This window comes from Trachurus japonicus, chromosome 13 (genome assembly GCF_045865225.1).
Source record: "Trachurus japonicus isolate A0001 chromosome 13, Traja_1.0".
NCBI lineage: Eukaryota > Metazoa > Chordata > Actinopteri > Carangiformes > Carangidae > Trachurus > Trachurus japonicus.
The window spans coordinates 17597788-17618970 of NC_140919.1; the positions used below are offsets into that span (position 1 = coordinate 17597788).

At 43.3% G+C, this 21183-nt stretch overlaps 1 protein-coding gene across 1 annotated transcript; it reads right to left on the bottom strand.

Annotated features, from left to right (window-relative positions):
* Window positions 1-238: 238 nt before the first annotated feature.
* Window positions 239-16528, bottom strand: crk (CRK proto-oncogene, adaptor protein). Its single transcript, XM_085795030.1, has 3 exons — window positions 16278-16528; window positions 13112-13740; window positions 239-3733 (listed from the first exon to the last, which is right to left on the bottom strand). The coding sequence occupies exons 1-3, from the start codon at window positions 16501-16503 to the stop codon at window positions 3596-3598; spliced, it is 993 nt and encodes a 330-aa protein (XP_085651156.1). The 5' UTR covers window positions 16504-16528; the 3' UTR covers window positions 239-3595.
* Between the last annotated feature and the right edge of the window lie 4655 nt (window positions 16529-21183).

The following is a 21183-nucleotide window of genomic DNA, read 5'->3' on the forward strand; positions in this document are numbered from 1 at the left end:
TATCAGTGGAATGTTTTTGTTAATATAAGTCCTAAATAGTCCTATTTTTTAATGTGTGGGAGCAATCAGAGATAATTGAAAACCATAAGCAGGAGAAACGTACATCAATGCAGACTCAGTGTAAAAGCAGATAAGTGCGTTCTGTTAAAAAAACAACAAAAAAAAAACTCTAATTTCATCTCCTTTAATCTCATAAACTGTGGGCAAAGAATAAAAATGCTTTTCCGGAAGGATCCTGTTTCTTTTTTTCTTCTGGAAATGTTGTTGCCACAGCGCCACCTAAAGGCGACACGGTGCTGCGCCGCATAACTCTGCAGCATGATGACATCTGAGAGGGGACGCCTTCGCCCCCTGGAAGAGACAGCGAGTTCTCACGGATCAAATTCAAAGTGGACCAGGTTCACCCCGGGGGAGGGAGAGAAGAAAAAAAAAGAAAAAAAAAGGTCTGAGCTATAAATCCAGTCTGCTTTAATCCTTTAACGAGTCTGCTGCTTCATGATAAAACACATGGGTGATGATTGTCAGGTGTCAACAAGTCGATTGATTCAATCTCAACAGAAAAATGACTGTTCAGGTTTTTAAAAAGAAAGAAAGAAAAGGCAGTTTTTATTTCTTTAAACTACAGCTATAATCTGCTTGATGTGTTGGCAGAGGGTGGGAATAATAAACCAGAATAATAATAATAATATAATAGTCCATGTTGGCGTGTGCATTGTAAATGGACAAGGCTTTAAATAAACAAACAAAGGGCAGAGGATTAAGTGAGGAAGCACAAAGATGAAAGAAAGAAAGAAGGCGGCAGGCCGACGAGCCAAGGGGACAATATAGTGCAAGGTGGCAGCAAGATAATTCCATCGATTTAAAAAACTAAACAAACAAAAAGGGGGCAGGTACCAAAGAAAAAAAACACCATTTTTATCTTGGACACATTTGACGAGATGTTTCGAACACAGAGCAGACGTGTTTCTGTTTTTTTCTCTAAAGGTTTTTATACTGGGTGAGCTGAATGATGAGGAGCACTAATAATAATAATAATAATAATAATAATAATAATGAGATAAAGACGTTACTACACTAACATGGTGGACAGCCTACATTCACTCCGTTCAACTTCATTCATGTTCATCAATCAGACGCTGAGTTGATTTAAAAAACACGCGGTGTCGTGACGTGGTTGTTGTTTCCTTCGTAAGTCACTTTCTCCTCCCTCCCTCCTCCCCGAGACAAAAAAAAACTACAAAGAAAAACAAATAAAACAACAGAAAAAAATATTAGCATGTAATGATAATCACATAGTACATCATTTCATAACAATATGTTCTTTTTCTTCTCCTTTCTTACAAAAAGACTACTTGGTTTGGTGGTACTTGGTCGAAGGTGATGAGGAGGAGGAGGAGGAGGAGGAAGAAGATGTGTGCGTGTGTTGGTGTGTGTGTGTGTTTGGCTGTAGTGTTGCCTTCATCTCCACCTCAACAAACAGGAGCTTCTCTGCTCTACGGCGCTAAGACACTACAGGAAGTCGCTACCGGCTGCTGCTCGCCACTCAGTCTGATATTTGGTGAGGAGGAGGAGGAGGAGGAGGAGGAGGAAGAGGAGGGGAGGAGGACTGCTCCTTCAGACTCTGTTCAGCTCCAGCTTCGTTTATCAGTTTGTGTTTTAATCCTCTGGTTCGTCCGTTCCACCGCTGCAGAGGAGTTTTTAAAAGTCTCGCTGCTCTCGTCCCTTAACAGTCTTTAGAAAACAACGCTGCTGCATTCATGTCTCATAAAAAACAAACAAAAAAAAGGTAGATTCATACTTCCATACTTTATAAAAACAAAACATCAACCTCAACATCCTTCCTCTTCCTCTCATCTTAGGAGAAAAGCTTCAGGACACGAGTTTTTTAAGGTGTACAAGTGAAAGCGCCCACAAATTCCTTCAACATTAGTCACGACCCCTGATTTCTGTCATTTCCTGAACGAAGGTACCAGTCTGGAAAAATTAAGTAAAAAAAAAAAAGTAAAGAAAAAGGAGCTGTCAGGGCCGTTTAGAGAGAATAACTTTGCTCAGAGTCGTCACTCGTTACGAGCGACACCGACTGCAGGAGAGAAACGACAACGTGGTGATTTACTGACTTACAGCAGCTGATTGGTTTAGTTAAGTTGAGCATAAAGAGGAGGAGGAGGAGGTGTGTGTGTGTGTGTAGGGCTGCAACTAACAGTTATTTTCATTATCGATTAATCTGACAATTATGTAAATGATTAATCGATTAGTTGTTTGGTCAATAAAATGCTAAAAAATAAAGAGAAAATGTCCTCAAATGTCTTGTTTTGTCCAAAAACCACATAGATGTTCAGTTAATTATTATAAAGGAACAAAGAAACCAGAAATATTCACATTTAAGAAGCTGAAATCAGAGAATTTGGACTTTTTTTTCTTAAAAACTACCTCAAACTGATGATTAAATTATCAAAAAGTTGAATTTAATAATCGATTATTGTGTGTGTGTGTGTGTGTGTGTGGTTCAGTTACATCAATTCATTTTCTCACAGGTGTTTATGAGTCTTGACTTCCTGGAGCATCCACAACAGGTGAGAGCCCCAAAAAGAAAAAGAAAAAACAAAAAAAGGCCCATAAACACCTGAGAATTTGTATAAATAACACTTTGTTGTTGTTTCATGTGGATTAAACAAACAAACATTGTGTATCTGTCACTTCCTCCAGCTTCTTTATGACTTCATGCTGAGCTCAGTTAATCAGCTGTAGGCGGCGGCGGCGAATGAGCCACATTTCCCTCTAAAATGTGTTTAACAGTTTGTTATAAAATTAAAAAAATTAAAATAAAATCATCAGAAAAAAAACAGCTTCAAACCAAAAACACATTAAAAACTTGTGTTGTGTGTTTACTCTTCATCGTGTTTCTGTAGCTACAACCCCCTCCCTCCCCTCCCCGCCCGCCATCACGACATGAATGCAGCATGAGTGATCCTACAGCGCCGTAAACATGGTGATGGATTATGGGATGGAGGAACAAAACAAAACAAAACAAAACAAAAAAGACACAGTGAGTTTATCTACTGGCTCCGACACAGGAAGAGGAAGTGGCTGAACTCTTTGCGGCGGCGAGGAGCGAGGAGCGTCTCCTGAGGAGCGAGTGTTGATAAGCTGAAGAGGAGGAGGAGGGGGAGGAGGGAGGAGCTAAAGGGTGTCGCCGTATCCGCAGAACAGGAGGCGTTTGTTTTCGTGTATCTTGTGTTTCCGCCGTAGAGAAGTGTTGAAGTGTGTCAGTCAGTCCAGAGCAGGTAGTGGAGGACGGCAGCGTGATTATTACTCCGATGAGGGGGAGGAGGAGGAGGAGGAGGAGGAGGAAGAGGAGGAGGAGGGAGGAGGATGGTGCATTACAAGGGTCCGACGAGGGTCTGTTTGTTTTTGTTCTCAGTGATTCTCTGAAAATGTACTTGGTGCAGGTAGAAGCTGGAGGAGGAAACAGGAAGGAGGGGAGGAAGGAGGGAGGAGCAATGGGGGAGGAGGAGGGTTGAGGTGAGGAGGAGGAGGAGGAGGAGGAAGGGTCTAATACTAATGTCCCGTTAGCGGCCCAGCGGTCCGCTCGCTCTCAGCTGAGCTCGTCCTCGGCACTGTGCTGGTCCAGCAGTTTGACGTGCGTGAAGGGGAAGTGGCCGCGTTTTCCTTTACACTCGCCCTCCCACTGGCCGTTCACGTTGATTTTGGTCACTTTCACCATGTCGCCCACCTGAGGGGGGAGGAGGGGGGGAGAGAAGATATAGACAACACAGTCAGACGTAGTAATTAACACACTGATAATAAGACATAGTCGTAGCGTTTTAATTATTTTTTACCTCATATGCCTTTTGTTTTCTTTCTAAAATTATTGAGTGCCGAAGCAGAAGCAGGAAGTAACGTCGCCATGGGTCCTCAGCTCGGAAAAAGTCTCCATGTAAGTGAACGGGAGTCAAAGTTTTATTTCGTGATCCGATTGAATTGTGTCATGAGAAAAAAAATATGTCCTCTACCTGTTTAAAACATCACGTTTCATGCCAAAAAATCAGCAGTTTTTTGAAAACTATTAAAATTCAAAAGAATCGGTAACCAGAAAGACTACAGGTGGCATGGTAGGTGACGTCACACACCACATGCCGCCCTTTCCCATGTCAGTTGGTGACGCATTTTTTGTGGGACACCAGATTTGTAGTCCGCAGACGATAAACTGCTGATTTCTCGGCATGAAACGTGATGTTTTAAACAGGTAGAGGTCATATTTTTTCTCATGACACAATTCAATCGGATCACAAAGTAAAATTTTGACTCCCGTTCACTTACATGGAGACTTTTTCCGAGTTGAGGTCCCATGGCGACGTTACTTCCTGCTTCCGCTCTCTATGCGACACTTGGTTCCAAACAAGTGGTTTTTGACCGTCGGGGTTAGAAAATACCGGACTTCGGCAGATTTTACCAGTCAAAGTCCGGTAATTGCCGGACAACGGAAACCCTGGCCATATGCCTTTTGTTTTCTTTCTAAGATTATTGGGTGTCAGACTCTTTAGCTTAATTTATATTGTTTGTTTTTTTTATTTAACCTTTATTGTACCAGGTTGTTCCTTGAGATTAGATTTATTTTCCGAGGAACTGGTGCACAACAATTATAAAAACAATTGACATAACAATATCTGACTGAAGGTGTGAAAACAATCATGAGTTGTTGGAGGAGGAGGAGGAGGATGAGGAAGAGGTGGAGGAGGAGAAAGAGGAGGGAGGAAAAGGAAGAAGAGGAGAAAGAGGAAGAAGTGGAGGAGAAGGAAAAGGAGGGGGAAGAGGAAGAAGAGGAGGAAGAGGAGAAGGAGGAGGAGGATGATGTGGAAAAGGACGAAGAGGAGGAAGAGGAGGAGGAGGAAAAGGAAGGGGAAGAGGAGTCAGAGTGTCGGAGGGGGAGCAGGAGGGAGAAAAAGGAGCCCCAGGAGGAGGTGGAGGAATAGGAGGTGTAGGAGAAAAAGGGGGAAGAGGAGGAAGGAGGAGGAGGAAAAAGAGGAGGAAGGAGGAGAAAGAAGAAAAAGAAGAGGAGGAGGAGTGGGAAGAGGAGCAGGAGGAGGAGAGGAGGAAGAGGTGGAGGAGAAGGAAAAGGAGGGGGGGGAGGAGGAGGAGGAGGAGGAAGATGTGGAAAAGGGCGAAGAGGAGGAGGAGGAAGAAGATGTGGAAAAGGACGAAGAGGAGGAGGAGGAGAAGGAAGGGGAAGAGGAGGTGGAAGAGTCGGAGGGGGAGGAGGAATTGGAGGAGGAGGAGTAGGAGGGAGAAAGTGGAGTCCCAGGGGGGGGTGGAGGAGAAAAAGGAGGAATAGGAGGAGGAAGAGGAAGAAGATAAGGTGGAGAAAGAGGAGAGGAGGAGAAAGAGGAAAAAGAGGAGCAGGAAGAAGAGGAGGTAGAGAAAGAGGAGGAGGAATAGGAGGAGGAAGGAGGAGGAGGAGAAAGAAGAAAAAGAGGAGGAGGAGGAGGAGGAAGAAGGTGAGGTGGAAAAAGAGGAGAGGAAGAGGAAAAAGAGGAGCAGGAAGAAGAGGAGGAGGAGGAAGAAGTGGAGGAGAAGGAAAAGGAGGGGGAAGAGGAAGAAGAGGAGGAAGAGGAGAAGGAGGAGGAGGATGATGTGGAAAAGGACGAAGAGGAGGAAGAGGAGGAGGAGGAAAAGGAAGGGGAAGAGGAGTCAGAGTGTCGGAGGGGGAGCAGGAGGGAGAAAAAGGAGCCCCAGGAGGAGGTGGAGGAATAGGAGGTGTAGGAGAAAAGAGGAAGGAGGAGGAGGAAAAAGAGGAGGAAGGAGGAGAAAGAAGAAAAAGAAGAGGAGGAGGAGTGGGAAGAGGAGCAGGAGGAGGAGAGGAGGAAGAGGTGGAGGAGAAGGAAAAGGAGGGGGGGGAGGAGGAGGAGGAGGAGGAAGATGTGGAAAAGGGCGAAGAGGAGGAGGAGGAAGAAGATGTGGAAAAGGACGAAGAGGAGGAGGAGGAGAAGGAAGGGGAAGAGGAGGTGGAAGAGTCGGAGGGGGAGGAGGAATTGGAGGAGGAGGAGTAGGAGGGAGAAAGTGGAGTCCCAGGGGGGGGTGGAGGAGAAAAAGGAGGAATAGGAGGAGGAAGAGGAAGAAGATAAGGTGGAGAAAGAGGAGAGGAGGAGAAAGAGGAAAAAGAGGAGCAGGAAGAAGAGGAGGTAGAGAAAGAGGAGGAGGAGTAGGAGAAAAAGGGGGAAGAAGAGGAAGGAGGAGGAGGAGAAAGAAGAAAAAGAGGAGGAGGAGGAGGAGGAAGAAGGTGAGGTGGAAAAAGAGGAGAGGAAGAGGAAAAAGAGGAGCAGGAAGAAGAGGAGGAGGAGGAAGAAGTGGAGGAGAAGGAAAAGGAGGGGGAAGAGGAAGAAGAGGAGGAAGAGGAGAAGGAGGAGGAGGATGATGTGGAAAAGGACGAAGAGGAGGAAGAGGAGGAGGAGGAAAAGGAAGGGGAAGAGGAGTCAGAGTGTCGGAGGGGGAGCAGGAGGGAGAAAAAGGAGCCCCAGGAGGAGGTGGAGGAATAGGAGGTGTAGGAGAAAAAGGGGGAAGAGGAGGAAGGAGGAGGAGGAAAAAGAGGAGGAAGGAGGAGAAAGAAGAAAAAGAAGAGGAGGAGGAGTGGGAAGAGGAGCAGGAGGAGGAGAGGAGGAAGAGGTGGAGGAGAAGGAAAAGGAGGGGGGGGAGGAGGAGGAGGAGGAGGAAGATGTGGAAAAGGGCGAAGAGGAGGAGGAGGAAGAAGATGTGGAAAAGGACGAAGAGGAGGAGGAGGAGAAGGAAGGGGAAGAGGAGGTGGAAGAGTCGGAGGGGGAGGAGGAATTGGAGGAGGAGGAGTAGGAGGGAGAAAGTGGAGTCCCAGGGGGGGGTGGAGGAGAAAAAGGAGGAATAGGAGGAGGAAGAGGAAGAAGATAAGGTGGAGAAAGAGGAGAGGAGGAGAAAGAGGAAAAAGAGGAGCAGGAAGAAGAGGAGGTAGAGAAAGAGGAGGAGGAGTAGGAGAAAAAGGGGGAAGAAGAGGAAGGAGGAGGAGGAGAAAGAAGAAAAAGAGGAGGAGGAGGAGGAGGAAGAAGGTGAGGTGGAAAAAGAGGAGAGGAAGAGGAAAAAGAGGAGCAGGAAGAAGAGGAGGAGGAGGAGGAAGAGGAAAAAGAGGAGGAGGAGGAAGAAGAGGAGGAGGAGGAGGAGGAGGAGGAGTAACTGCTCCTGTGTCACTGAACCTGAACAAACAAACATGAACCAACAGTCGAGTCCAAAGTTCAGATCTGACGTTAAAACTACGACAGCTCAGCCGCCTCGTGTCCAACCTGTAACTAACACACACACGGTCCTGGATATGAGACTACAGCTGTAATTATAACACCACCCCCCCCCTCCTCCTCCTCCTCCTCCTCCACTATGTTACATAAAACAATTAGGTCGTGTGACAGATGAATGGCTGCGTTTCCTTCACTAGTTTCCTGTTTTCCACTTTTAACACCATTCAGAGCTGTCAATTGTTTTTTTCTGTATCGTGTGTTTTGATTCTTTATAAACATCAGTTTGTTTGTTTGTTTGTTTGTTTGTTTGAGAGTAAATCAGATCCATCAGATTCAGAAAACTGAGGAGGAATTCTCCAAGAACAAACCGAACTTCGGTAAAAAAAAAAAAAAACCCTCCAAAACTGACTTTTAGATTCATCTGTGATGTCCAGAAGTTTTAAGGAGATGAAACAGAATCATGTTACTGAAATAAAAAGGTTGAAAGAGTAAAACTCACTGATTTCTATTTGAAATGAAGATTCACCGAGAGTGAAACAGTTCAAAGGATAATCTGAGAGTATGACGAGTGCGTTTTCTTTTAATTTATTTACATACTTAAAACAATATACAGGTGCATCTTAAATAAATTAGGATATTATGGAGGTCAGTGTGTACGATACCGAACTTTTTCACAATATTGTGATGTTTGACTGAATTTGGGGTTTTCATTCAAAATAAACTATAATGGGGCGGTGCGTGGCGCAGTGGTTAAAGCGGCGGCCCCGGTTTGAATCCCGCGTTGGGCAGCCCTTTCCTGCATGTCAGTCCCCCTCTCTCTGCCTCCCCCTTTCCTGTCTATCTCTACTGTGTGCTATCAAATAAAGGCAAAAAGCCCCAAAAAATATACTTAAGGAATATACTTAAAAAAAACTATAATCGTTACAAGTAAAAGAAATAAAGACATGAAATATTTCTGTCTGTGTGCAACAAATCTATATAATACTATCATAAAAGTTTATACTCACTACTTGATATTAGGTCGGATATCGGCCCAGATATTGGCTATATAGTTTGATCGGGTATTGATAATGTGGCTGATCCATGACGCTGATTTATTCAATAATGTGCTACATCACATGTCAGTAACAAACACGGAGCATTTTACAAAGTTAGGAAAGTTAAGTTAAGTCCAGCCCTGATGCCTTCACTGTCTTCCACATGTCGCAGTGAACAGTTTATTAATTCAACAGTGGTATTGGATCAGTATCGGGTATCGGTTGATACAATGAACCCAGATATCAGCATCGACATCGGGATTGAAAAAAGCCGGATTGCATTACTGCATCCTTAATTTAAACAAAGATAATTAAATGTGGAAATATCACTTCTTGAAGACTCTTAAACATACGGTATGTATATCTGGGTGTTTGTTTTGGTTCGAAAATCGACAAAAAAAAATCTGAAATTTTCAGGCTCCCGAGGTTGAAATCCATGTGGTTTTATGAGCTGTTCCCTCGGATGTTTTCCAGTGATGTCATTAGTTTTTGAATTTGCATATTCAAAAAGGTCCAGATTGTAAAAAATGGTAATTATCCTCTAAGTGGATGAAAAGAGCTGTGATGTTTGATGTCTTTAAGACTAGTTCTGTCAAATCGAACTTCGCTGTTCAAACAGAACTTGAATTATTTTATAAATGAGAACAACGACGCAAATTAACGTTGTGTGTTGCGACGTTCAGGGGAGTTAACGGGACGATAAAACAAACAATTTCGTTGTTGAGCGCAAAGTAGCAAATTTACAAGTGGAGTTCTTTTTTAATTGCCTGTTTATTCGGCTGGAGCGGTGCGACTACGTGTTCCCACACTACACACGCAGTTTTTTTTATCGATCGATCCGCGGACTACGATATGAACGGATCACTGATCAACTGTGATCCGTTGCACCACAACTTATAACATTTCAATTTCCCTTCTTGAAGTTTTATATTGAGTTGATAAAACGTGTGTTGCAAATGTTACATAACTAAAACACCATAATTTGAATATTTAACATAAGAAGCGTTAGAAATTTGAATTTGATTTGGGGTGGGGGGTCGACAGCCCTATTTAAGACACCTGGGAACTATTTTAATTTGTGGAAAAGAGGCAGAATATGTCTCCTTTAAAGGAATAATAATAATAGTGTTGTTGTATACAAGCCATAAAACTAACTGATGGAATAAATGCAACCACAAAACCAACAACTGATAATAAACTGGAAACACAAGTTAGATGTGACGTGTTTTAACTAAAATATTTACGGTATTTTTTTCCTCAGAGAAGGTCGTCTCAGCTCTGATCACATGTGATGTTACAGCGACAGCGTTACTCTACATGACTCCGTCTCGCTGCTGCTGCTTGTGGATTTCATTAATTAGAGCTGCTGGTTGCTGTTTGTTTGTTTGTTAGTTATGTGGGTCACTCGTTCACAACACTGTTGCGTTAGGACACAGTCTTAGTCTTAGTGTTTCCACACACACACGGGGGAGCTGAGCATTAGTAATGGATCAGGCTTTAATGCAGCAGGTAACGACGCATTAAAAAAACAGCGTCCAGGTCGACTCAGGACGACGTCCAGAGTGTTTGTGATGTTTTTTTTAAAGCCGTCTCCACAGTGAAACGCTATTTAAACCCTGTCATCATTATGTAACGCGCCGCCACATCCATTTGACACACACACACACACACGGGCGTCCACAGCTGTGTGTTGATGCGCTGGGTCACAAACGACTCCTCTAAATGCAGTGCAGGACGGGACGAAATACAGCGCACGCCGCCATGATGCAACACAGCCACATGATCATATGGCATAAAAAAAACAATCGTTGTGTCTTCAGGTCTCGGACTGAAAAAGATTAAACTAATAATAATGAATCTGATGTCAAATATAAACTAATCTGTTAAAGGGATAGTCCAACATTTTGGCAAAATGGCCCATTACCATAATCCCTATAGTCTTAGCAGTAGGTTCGTTACCTTTAATTGTCGGTGCAAGTTATTTTTAGAACGGCGGAGCAGAGCCACGAGCTGCTCAGAGCTACGCTACGGGGCTCATGGGATTTCTTGGTTTCCCTCATCAAACTCATCAAATACACAATCCAACAACTCCAAAACGCTCTGGTGGACAAGTTGTGACCTGCACATTCACCACGCTATGAGATAATAACAGAACGTTACCTGACAGAGTTGTTTTAGAGGTAAATTCATGCAAAACCGCTGATGCACGTTTCCATCAGGGGCAGTTTTTCAGCAAGCAGTCTCTGCATTTGCCTCTAAAACAACTCTGTCTTGTAACGTTCTTTATAGTTTGATTTTACACATCCATAGTGTTGTGGAATTAATTAATGCATAATAATCGTAATAATCGTAACACCGCAATTAACCGTACCAAAATCTATATTCGTGACTACTTCAAACTGTCTTTATAAATAGATCCAATAATTGATGCCCTAATTTATCCTAATGAGGGATCTTGAGCCTTAGGCTTCACTGTCTGGACACAGAGTTTACATTTTAATTTCATAATGGCTTGTGACCTCTGGCACAAGTTTATCCTACTGCTGCGAAGGTGGAGCGTCTAAGAGTTTAGAAAAGAAGTTAGAATAAATACGTGAATCGGGGGATAACACACACACAGAAACACACACACACACACACACACACACGCACATACACACACACGGATGATTGTAGTTGAGTTTCGGCCGCTGCAGATAAGCAGAGACCTTTTCACAACCAGTGGGTTTTTATGAAGACGACACAACAAGGAAACTCAGGCTAATCATTAACTGTCCGGTTCCACCTTGCTGAGTCACCGCCGGCCGACGACAGGACACAACCTGCCGGCGCCGGCGCCGCACGTCATATAGGTCACAAAGGCGGAGACGGCGTCTAACACAGGCGGGAGCGTCAGTAGAAACCAACATAAAAAAAATAAAAGCACAGAGCGTCATGTGTGTTAAATATGTTCAAGTTTCTGGACTTAAAACTGAAATGATTTATTAGCTGGGGGAATTCAGATCCATCGGCTCTGAATTGTGTTTGTCTTAGTTAATTAGTTAAGCATTAAATACTGAATTCTTTATTTACTCATCATTGATAAGCACTATCTGTATTTATAAACTACATACTAATGAGTATTAATGTGTTAAAAATGAAGAATTCAGTATTTATTCATGCTTAACTAATGCTTAATAGTGTGTACTTATTATAAAGTGTCACCAAACATTTCGATTAATAACTGGTCCTATGTTAACAGATACTTCAAATATTTTGTGTAAATGATTAGTAATGTAATAATCTTTTGAATATATTTGATTTTACACATTGGGAAATGAAATAATGCATAATAATCGTGATAATCGTAACACCGATTATTTCTCTGACAATAATCGTACCAAGAAAATCTGTAATCGTGACACCACTAGTTTACTAAATAGTTTTTTCACTGCTAGTTTTAGTTTTTAGTTTTAATTATCTATAACGGCCCTGGGTCAAACAGCGGCAGAGCGGCGGGACCGTGGGTCTGTGACCGGCTGCTCCGCGCTCAGCTGGACTCCTGGCTTCACAGAGACTAAAGGAAACGGTTCTGTTCCCAAACACAAACTATTTCCTTCCCCCCAGCGACCCGCTCCGTGGGAGATCTGCTCTCGCTTCCGGACGGCGCCACAGTCCAGCTACCGTCAGAGAGCGGAGGAGCGGGGTTTATTAACGGCAGCTTTCATGTTCGTCTTTGAGTAAAAGTTTAAAATGATTTAAGAGCTGTGAACTCAGGTGAAGTTGAAGCCAGAGGAGTTAATAAACATGTTACGGACGGACTTTAGAAAAGGTCGACCTGTGATGAGGAGGAGGAGGAGGAGGAGGAGGAGGAGATGATATTAATAACCAGAGATCACCTAGAAAGCGTAGTGGAGGAGTCGGCGGCCGAGCGTTTTGTGACCTCGACTCAAACACAGAGGAAGAAATAATCAAAAGCACAATAGGAAAGAAAACTAAAGAATGTGAGTTGATAAGCTGAGAGGGCCGGTCCTACATCCTGGAAGGAGGAGGAGGAGGAGAGGTGGAGGAGGAGGAAGAGGAGGAGGAGAGAAGAGCAGGAGGAGGAGAAGGAGAAGAGGAGAGGAAGAGGAGGAGTAGAGGTGGAGGGAGAGGAGAGGAGGAAGAGGTGGACAAGAAGGAGAAGAGAAGAGGAGGAGAAGGAGGAGGAGGAGGAGGAAGAAGACGAGAGGTGGAGGAGGAGAAGGAGAGGAGTAGAAGAGGTGGAGAGGAGCAGGAGGAGGAGAAGAGGAGGAGGAGAGGAGGTGGAGAAGGAGAGGAGGAAGAGGTGGAGGAAGAGGAGAGGAGGAGGAGGAGGAGGAAGAAGACGAGAGGTGGAGGAGCAGGAGAAGGAGAGGAGGAGTAGAGGTGGACTGATGTAGTCGGAGGCGGAGCAGCCTTAATATGGAGAAGGAGAAGGAGAGGAGGAGTAGAGGTGGAGAGAAGAATCGGAGGAGGAGGAAGAGGAGAGGAGGAGGAGGAGGAAGAGGTAGACAAGAAGGAGAAGAGAAGAGGAGGAGGAAGAAGACGAGAGGTGAAGGAGCAGGAGAAGGAGAGGAGGAGTAGAGGTGGAGGAAGAGGAGAAGAGAAGAAGAGGAGGAGGAGGAAGAAGACGAGAGGAGGAGGAGGAGAAGGAGAGGAGTAGGAGGAGAAGGAGAGGAGTAGAGGTGGAAGAAGAGGAGAGGAGGTGGAGAAGGAGAGGAGGAAGAGGTGGAGGAGCAGGAGAAGGAGAGGAGTAGAAGAGGAAGAGGTGGAGGAGGAGTAGAGGAGGACTGATGCAGTGGGAGCGGCCTCCGTCGTTACCTCCAGGGCGAGCGCCGTCTTGTCGTAGGCGTTGGGAACTCTCTTCTGGACGGCGCGGGCGAACACCGGTCCGTTCTGCAGGTTCGGCAGCGGCGTCGGCTGGGCGTACTGGCTGGGGTCGCCTAGCAACGGGGCCGCCGCCGACCCCTCACAGTTCCCCAGCATTCCCATTCCCATCGCTCCCGGCGGCGGCGGCAGCCCCGGCCCCACCGCCCCGACCCCGCCTCCGCCCCCCGCCGCCGCCGCCATCGCCACGGCGCCGGGAGACGAGGGGCGGTACTTCTCCACGTACGGCACCGGGATCATCCCGGCGCGGCCCTCAGAGTTCTGGGCGTTCCACCACTGCTCCTCCGGCTTCTCCAGGACGCGCAGCACGTCGCCCTTCCTGAACGGCAGGTCCTCCTCGTCGTTGCCGGGGAAATCGAACAGCGCCCGGACGTACTCGTCCTCCAGGCGCGGCGGCGGCGGCGCTCCGCCGGGGCCGACGCTGATGAAGGAAGTGTGTTTGGACTTGTTGATGGGCTCTATCAACGTGGTCGTGTCCAAGTAGTGGATTTTGTAAAACTCCAGCAGAGCGGGAAGCGCGTCGAACTCCTGGTCGCCGATACGGAACCTGGGATGGACCAAACCTGGAGACGACGGACGGACGGAGAGGAGGGAGGAGGGAGGAGGAGGAGGAGGAGGAGAGAATAAAGAGGTTAGGAGTTTAACATTGGAATAATGTCGGAAAACCAAGAATGGAGAGAGAAAGGGGGAAAAAAAGCAAAAATAATAATTTAGTATTCACAGAAATGATTGAGGAGGAGGAGGAAAAGGAGGAATAGGAGGAGGAAGAGAAGAGGAGAGGAAGGAAGAATAGGAGGAGGAGGAAGAAGAAGACAGAAAGAAGGGAGAGGAAAGGAAGGAGGAAGAGGAGATGGAGAAAGAGGAGAGGAGGAGGAGGAAAAGGGGGGAATAGGAGGAGGAGGAATAGAAGAGGAAGAGGGACAGGAAAGGAAGGAGAAAGAGGAGGAGGAGGTGGAAAGGAGGAATAGGAGGAGGAGGAAGAAGAGGAGCGGAGGAGGAAAAGAGGGAATAGGAGGAGGAAGAGTAGAGGAGGAGGGAGAGGAAAGGAAAGAAAAAGAGGAGCGGGAAGAAGAGGAGGTGGAGAAAGAGGAGAGGAGGAGGGGGAAGAGGAGAGGAAGGGGGAATAGGAGGAGGAGGAAGCAGACAGAAAGAAGGGAGAGGAGGAATGAGGGAGAGAAGGAGGAAGAGGAGAGAAAGGAGGCAAAGGAAAGGAAGGAGGATGAGGAAGAGGAGAGGAAGGAGGGACAGGAAAGGAAGGAGAAAGAGGAGCAGGAGGAGGAGGAAGAAGAGGAGAGGAGGAGGAGGAAGAGGAGGAAAAGGTGGAATAGGAGGAGGAGGAAGAAGAGGAGAGAAAGGAGGGGGAGGAAAGGAAGGAGAAAGAGGAGGAGGAAGAGGAAAAGGGGGAATAGGAGGAGGAGGAAGAGAAGAGGAGGGGGGACAGGAAAGGGAGGAGAGGAAGGAGAAAATAAAGTTTATATAAATAATATTTGCAGTTATACATTGAAAGTGACCATCAACATGAATAAATAACCATTTATCTCTCATGCAAACTGAACAACGAGCTGCAGCGTCGAGGTTTAAACCTGCAGATGTGCAAATGTCTTGTTTCATTCCTGCAGCGTGACCAGTGGTAAACTCCAGAATGACAAGGAACTAGTTTTTGTTTTTTATGTTTGTCGTTTCCTTATTTTGCAATTCTTTCTTTCCTTCTTTCTTTCCCAGAAAAAAAAAAAAAAGCTCTCAGTGTTTCAGCACGAGGAAACACAGACAGACAACTCCCAGCACAGAGAGAGAGAGACGACGTCTGTTCAAAGTCTAATAAAGAATAGAAAAAAAAACAGAAAGAGGCGGCGGCGACATGACAGACAAGACTTTTGAACATTTACAGCTGATCCAGGGTCAGCTGATAGATGGAGACCGGTTTTTAATGGTGCAGCACTGATACTGTTTTATAACCTGAACCTGTGTTCATCTGGACCATCTACTGAGACTATGTGTTTAAGAACATCATGGAAAAGTTTATTCATGTTTAAATGAAACTATAGATCCATTACACGCAGAGAGTGAAACATTTCATGTGTTTATTTATTTAATTTCTTTTAAATTGTAATGCATTATGGCTTACATTTAGGCTTTTTTGTGTACAAACTGCACCTTGCTGCTGTTCACCACCCATCTGTGCAATACTTTCTTATGCCTTAAGTTACAACTACTGTATTTATTCATGAAACATTTGGTGCATAACTATGTTTGTCTTACATCGTTTTTATTTAACTATATTTACATATTCTTCTACTTTTTTTTTTAAATTAATAAACAGTCTTATGTCTAAATAAAGACCTGAAATTCAGTGAAGTATCGACAATTTTGAATATTACAAAAAAACAATTTAAAAAAAGAAGCATTTTTAATATAGAAAAGTATGTCCATCTATAACTCAATCACTTGTTTGGGGCTAAATTTGACTTTAACTACTGTAAATATAGTGTGTAGCCTGTCCAGAGGAGAGGAGCTCTATTGTGCATCTTGTTCCCTGTTGTGTTAGTTTGTTTTGTCTACTTTTTAAAAATACTTATGGCCCATTATATCATTTTGAACGATTTTTAATATTGTTGTGATCTTTTCATCTGTTTTCTTACCTGCCCGGGTACTAACAGGTGGAAACTAGCAAAAGCAGATGCTGCTATAAACCTCAAGTCATCTTTTCTTAACCTACGAAATTAATGTTTATTCGTGCAATGTTTTAAACAAATAAATTCATATTTCCTATAGCTGTGTGTGTATGTGCATGTGCATGTGTGTGTCTTATATGGTACAGCACACACGTGTTTCAGTGTGTCTGGCCTGCAGCTGTATCCTCCCAACACTGGAGAGACACTGCTTTGGTGGTAAAAAGACACTATTATTTACTATTATTATGATTGCACATCGCCCTTTTGGTGCAAGTCATGCAAGATTGGCCACATGCACAGTGTCATTATTGTTGTGATCATGTTGCTATCGCTATTTTCGTTGTTGTAGGTGACGATGACAATAAAGCATTGAATTCAAAATGAACAGAATGAGCATCTCTCTCTCTCTCTCTGTCTGTCTTGCTTACCTCCGGATTGTCGGTTGTTGTTGTTGATGCTGATGCTGTTGATGATATAGTGTGAGACTTTGGAGTTCTCCGACACCGACAGCACGTAGTCGCCGGGGCTGGTGATGGAGTCTCGGACCAGGAACACGCCGTGCCGCTGCCCCTGCAGCAGGGACACAGCCTCCTGCCTGCTCAGCCGGCCCCAGTACCAGCTGCCACGGTCCTCCGCGTCAAAATTTCCGGCCATAATAACGATGATGAGGAGGAGGAGGATGAGGGATGATGATGTTGATCACCCACCACCACCACCACCACCACCAGAGAGAGAGAACCGAAGCTGCACACACCACCAGAGAGAGCCGAGGCCTTGTTCCCTGCTCCCCCCGCTCCCCTGCTCCTGCTCTCCCTCCTTTTATCCGCAGGAGAAGCGCCTCAACTCATCCACACAGAAACTTCAGCGCCTGGAGCTCGGTCGGTGAGCAGCAGACATCCGCAGCAGCAGCAGCAGCGGCGGCAGCGGCGGCGGCGGCAGCAGCGGCTAAAGCTCCGCCGCCGTCTGGACATCAACTCTGCCGTTAGATTAAAAACCCACAACCGCCGGAGTTTTTTTTTTTTTTTTTAGAGACGGACACTCCTGTGGGGGTTTATCGATCAGATTTCGCCTCTATCGATCACACGCTTTTAGCTTTTAGCTGCAGAATTTCCTGCTATAATCCAGCGACCGATGACAACTAACTTCAAAAAACTGAAATGGCGGATACGGGAAAACAAAAAAAAGAGACCCCTCGCACCGGATGTGACGTAGTGGTTACGTACGCCACCACGTACTGTACGTACGGTACGTGCTTTTTTCTCCTTTTTTTCGCCCCACAAACTTTATTGTAAAATTCAAATGCTTACATAGGCTCACAAATAACATAAATGTAAATTTCTAAATGTTACCCATAGACTGTATATAAAAGAGATGTTACCCCATTTTCCCACTTTCTTAGAAGAGCTTTCTATACTTTGTGACTCACTTAAAAGTTTAAAGTCTAAAGATGCACAACATATATCAGCATTTATTCGATCTTTCCCTAATAGACCCCAGAAAACTAAAACAGATGATTCTTTTTTGCCATGTTTGTATTTATTTACCTTCCTTGTATTAGTAAATTGATACATGCTGGAAAATGTTTTGTTTGGTAGCACTGAATTTGATAAGAAACTAAATTCCCAGTTTGTTAATTATTTTATCCAAATTTCACAGACACAAATCTAAATTTTTGGGCATGAAGCCAAAATTTCTGGAATTTTCTGCATATGTTCAATACATTACTTCTCATAGCCTGTCTAATTGTGAAAATAAAATAGCTGTTAAAACCATCTGATCTCTGTAAGCTTTAGCCTACAAAAATATTAATTGAATAATAATAATAATAAATTACACCTGTCTTTATTTGTATTCATCTGTGGATAGCCTACTCCTGTGTTGTTGTGTTGTTGTTGTTGTCAATAAAGCTATTAAATAAACAACTTCCGTTTCAAGAGTTAATTATGATGTCATATGTATCAAACATGCTTATTATTACCGGATGAAGCAAAACAAACAAACCATATAATATATAGTATATATATATATATATATATATATATATATATATATATATATATATATATATATATATATATATATATATATATATATATTCAGATATAACGTAAATGTCGTTGACAATCCGAAGTGTAATCCTGTTTCCGTTTTGCAAAGTGGCAGATTTGTAAGCTTTTATTTTGAAGGCGGACCCGGCTCATAACGGGCTGGCTGCACTTCTTACACCTGGCACTAGATGTCAGTCAAAGACTTTAAATAAAAAAATCATTCACCCCTTTGATAAAAATCTAAATATTACCACACCTTCAGTGGGCCAAGTGTTGTGGTGTTATTCTCACCATCAGAATTTTAATTAACCCAAACAAAAGAAAAACATATATAAAGAAGTTGTTCGGCCTATTTCACAACATCCAGTATTAACCACATTCATGCCATAGTTATTACTTTACATCAAGGCACTGTCTATAAAGTATTTATGAGTAACTAATGTCTTTATTTATATTAATAAATTAATGCTTTATAAATAAACAATACGCCTTAATTGGGAGCATGTGTGTCATAACATAGCTCTTTAATTCATCATGGACACCAATAAATAAAATTGTTTCACACATTATTCACAAACTTATTTAAACATATTTTGATAACACACGTCTTTGCTTTCCTCTTGCTCAGTGTAATGATTAGCCGAGGTTAATGTTAATATGGAGCCTGACATTGTCTAAGGACCGGTTCAAAAACCCACCTAGTCAACACCTTGACCTCAAAACTTGATCAGTAAACAAACTGTATCTAATTTGCTGAATCACGTCACAAACGGAAATGTCAAAACACCAAATTGTAAATAATGGAGAGTTATGTGTTGAAAAAGGCTAATAGCTCGACCAAGACTGCTAACTCCATGTAAACTGTCAGTGACTGTTAATAGTGATAGCTATCATTTTAACCTTTGACATTTACAACTGCAGACTTAAGTAGTATTTTTTTTAAAATATATAAACATCCTTGGTTAGCCTATAGATGATTTGTCACCTTTTACTGTTAGCATGGTGGAAAGTGAGAAAAATCTTTATCATTGATCCAATTTGACAACTCAAATATTGTTAGGAAATCCTCTATGAAGCATTAGCAAATCATTTATTAACCTAAAAATAATTAATCACAAGTCATAAACTCTTTCATGTGTTATTCAAATTGTAGTTCATGAGGTCTAATGAGTTAAATCACCAAAGTTAATTGCAATATGAACCATTTGAAAGAATGATGCATGTAGCGGGCGTTTGCTTTGTGAAATACAGTTTAAAACCAACTGTATATTTTTTGAGAACAGAATTAGGCTAGAAAACAGAGATTACTCTTTGTTATTCTTCTACTAACAGATAACAGATCTGATGCAGTCGTCACATTCAAACACAATAAGTAAAACAAGGCGGGCGATGTTTTCATATCATAGGTTTTTATTTATAAGATCCATGTCATAACAGAAAAATGTAAAGTTTTACAGTTTCACTAGCAATATGAATCCGCACAGAGCATTCGTTTTGTTCTAAAGTGGCAGGAAAAATCAAAGATCCATGGGAGCTTTCAGAAAAGGGCAGTGACAGAGGAAAGGAAGCTACTGTAGAGAGGGGTAATTCAGAGGTATACTGAAGATAAGAGAAATACATGTTGAAGAACAAAGATCCAAGGCTACAGACGCTCACGCCTTCAGATTCACATTATCACCATGTTTCTGTTTCTTTTTATTTTACATCTCACAATAATATCAGCAGTTTTTTTCCTTTTTTTTAAAGAAAGACATACACACACAGCATCTGAAGATCACTTGAAGGATTCAAAAATCCCTTCCTGTGTGTGAGTCCAAAGGTAAACACAACAACGATCATCTCAGGCCTCATTATAACGTATGGATGGGATATAGTCGTTCAGCTGGTGGCGACAAATACAAGGAGTCAAACAATAGACACCTGGTAAAGTAAACCAACACAAAACTGCAGTGAACAATGATAAAATCAATGATATGTGAGCTTTTGGTCGATATTTTCACCTCAAATAAAGGGAAATCTCTTTATATTCAAGTTTTTTAATGGGCATTGCATTTCAAAAGAACAGTAAGTTATTGAGTGCTGCAAAAATGCTTTTATTTTGAAGGTCAGGGGATATTTTTAGAGGTCCCATATTTTATGCTTTTCATGTTTTCTTTTGAAGTGTTGATCTTTTATATGATTTTTGATGAAAAACCATCTCAGTGTAGTTTTCCATCTCCTCTCTCAGCTTCTCTCTGGAGCTCTAACAACAGGTTGCTGTCAGCCAATCAGAAGAGAGGAGGAGGCTTTGAGCTTCTCTTCTGATTGGCTGTCTGTTTTATTGAGGGATCCAATAAAAATAGAGCAGATTTTTTTTTAAAAACACTCAGAGAAACCAAATCCTGCAAAGTGTTGGATGGTGGGTCCAGGTGGTGAGGGGGCGGGGCTTAGTGACTGCTTTGTTGTGACATCACAAAGCGACAGGAAGTCCTGACGGCTGGTTTTAAGGCTCAGTTTCTGAATACAGGCTGTTGCATTTCTCTGTGGACTGAGGCTTTGATGCTTTCACAGTATAAATATAGAACCTAGAGCTGCTTTATAATCACACTACACATGGAAATATCTCGTTATACTGATATGGGACCTTTAAGAAACCATGTTTATTCGTGCTCGTGTGGCATCAAAATACTGCACGAGGAGTCCAGGAAAAATGTCTGCACTGAATCCATTCGTTTCAAAGCTGCATGACAACTGAGTGATGGATGAAAGGTTTTAAAATGAAAAGCCCCCACATCAGTGTCGATGTATCCGCCTAATTCCAGTTGTGATCTCTTTGCTTTGATTTGCAAGTGACCTTAACATGAAAGCAGACAAGTGCTCGGCTTCAGGACATTTCTGAAACGTCTACACAAACCTTCAAATCCCCCAGGATCCCCAACTCCGTCCTGTTACAGTAAACCTGAGATAAGAGTCTAAAAGCTTCCCACAATGAGTCAGTCTGACCCTGAGAACAAGGTCCAAACCTTTTACCGTCTGTAAAACCAGTGGGTCACACTGTCACATCTGCAGGCAGGTGGTATCCAAACGTTTACGTCACAATCTGAACCCACTCTGTTTGACGTCCTTCCATACAATGGCCTCAAATACTGATAATCACCATGGTTTTCAAGGTCAGTCTTCATCCGTCTCACATTAATTGTGTGTGTGATGATGATGATGATGATGGTGGTAGTGCACTCAGCCCTGCTTGTACACCACCACCACCACCACCACCACCACCACTGTCACTGTACAGCACCACAGCCCG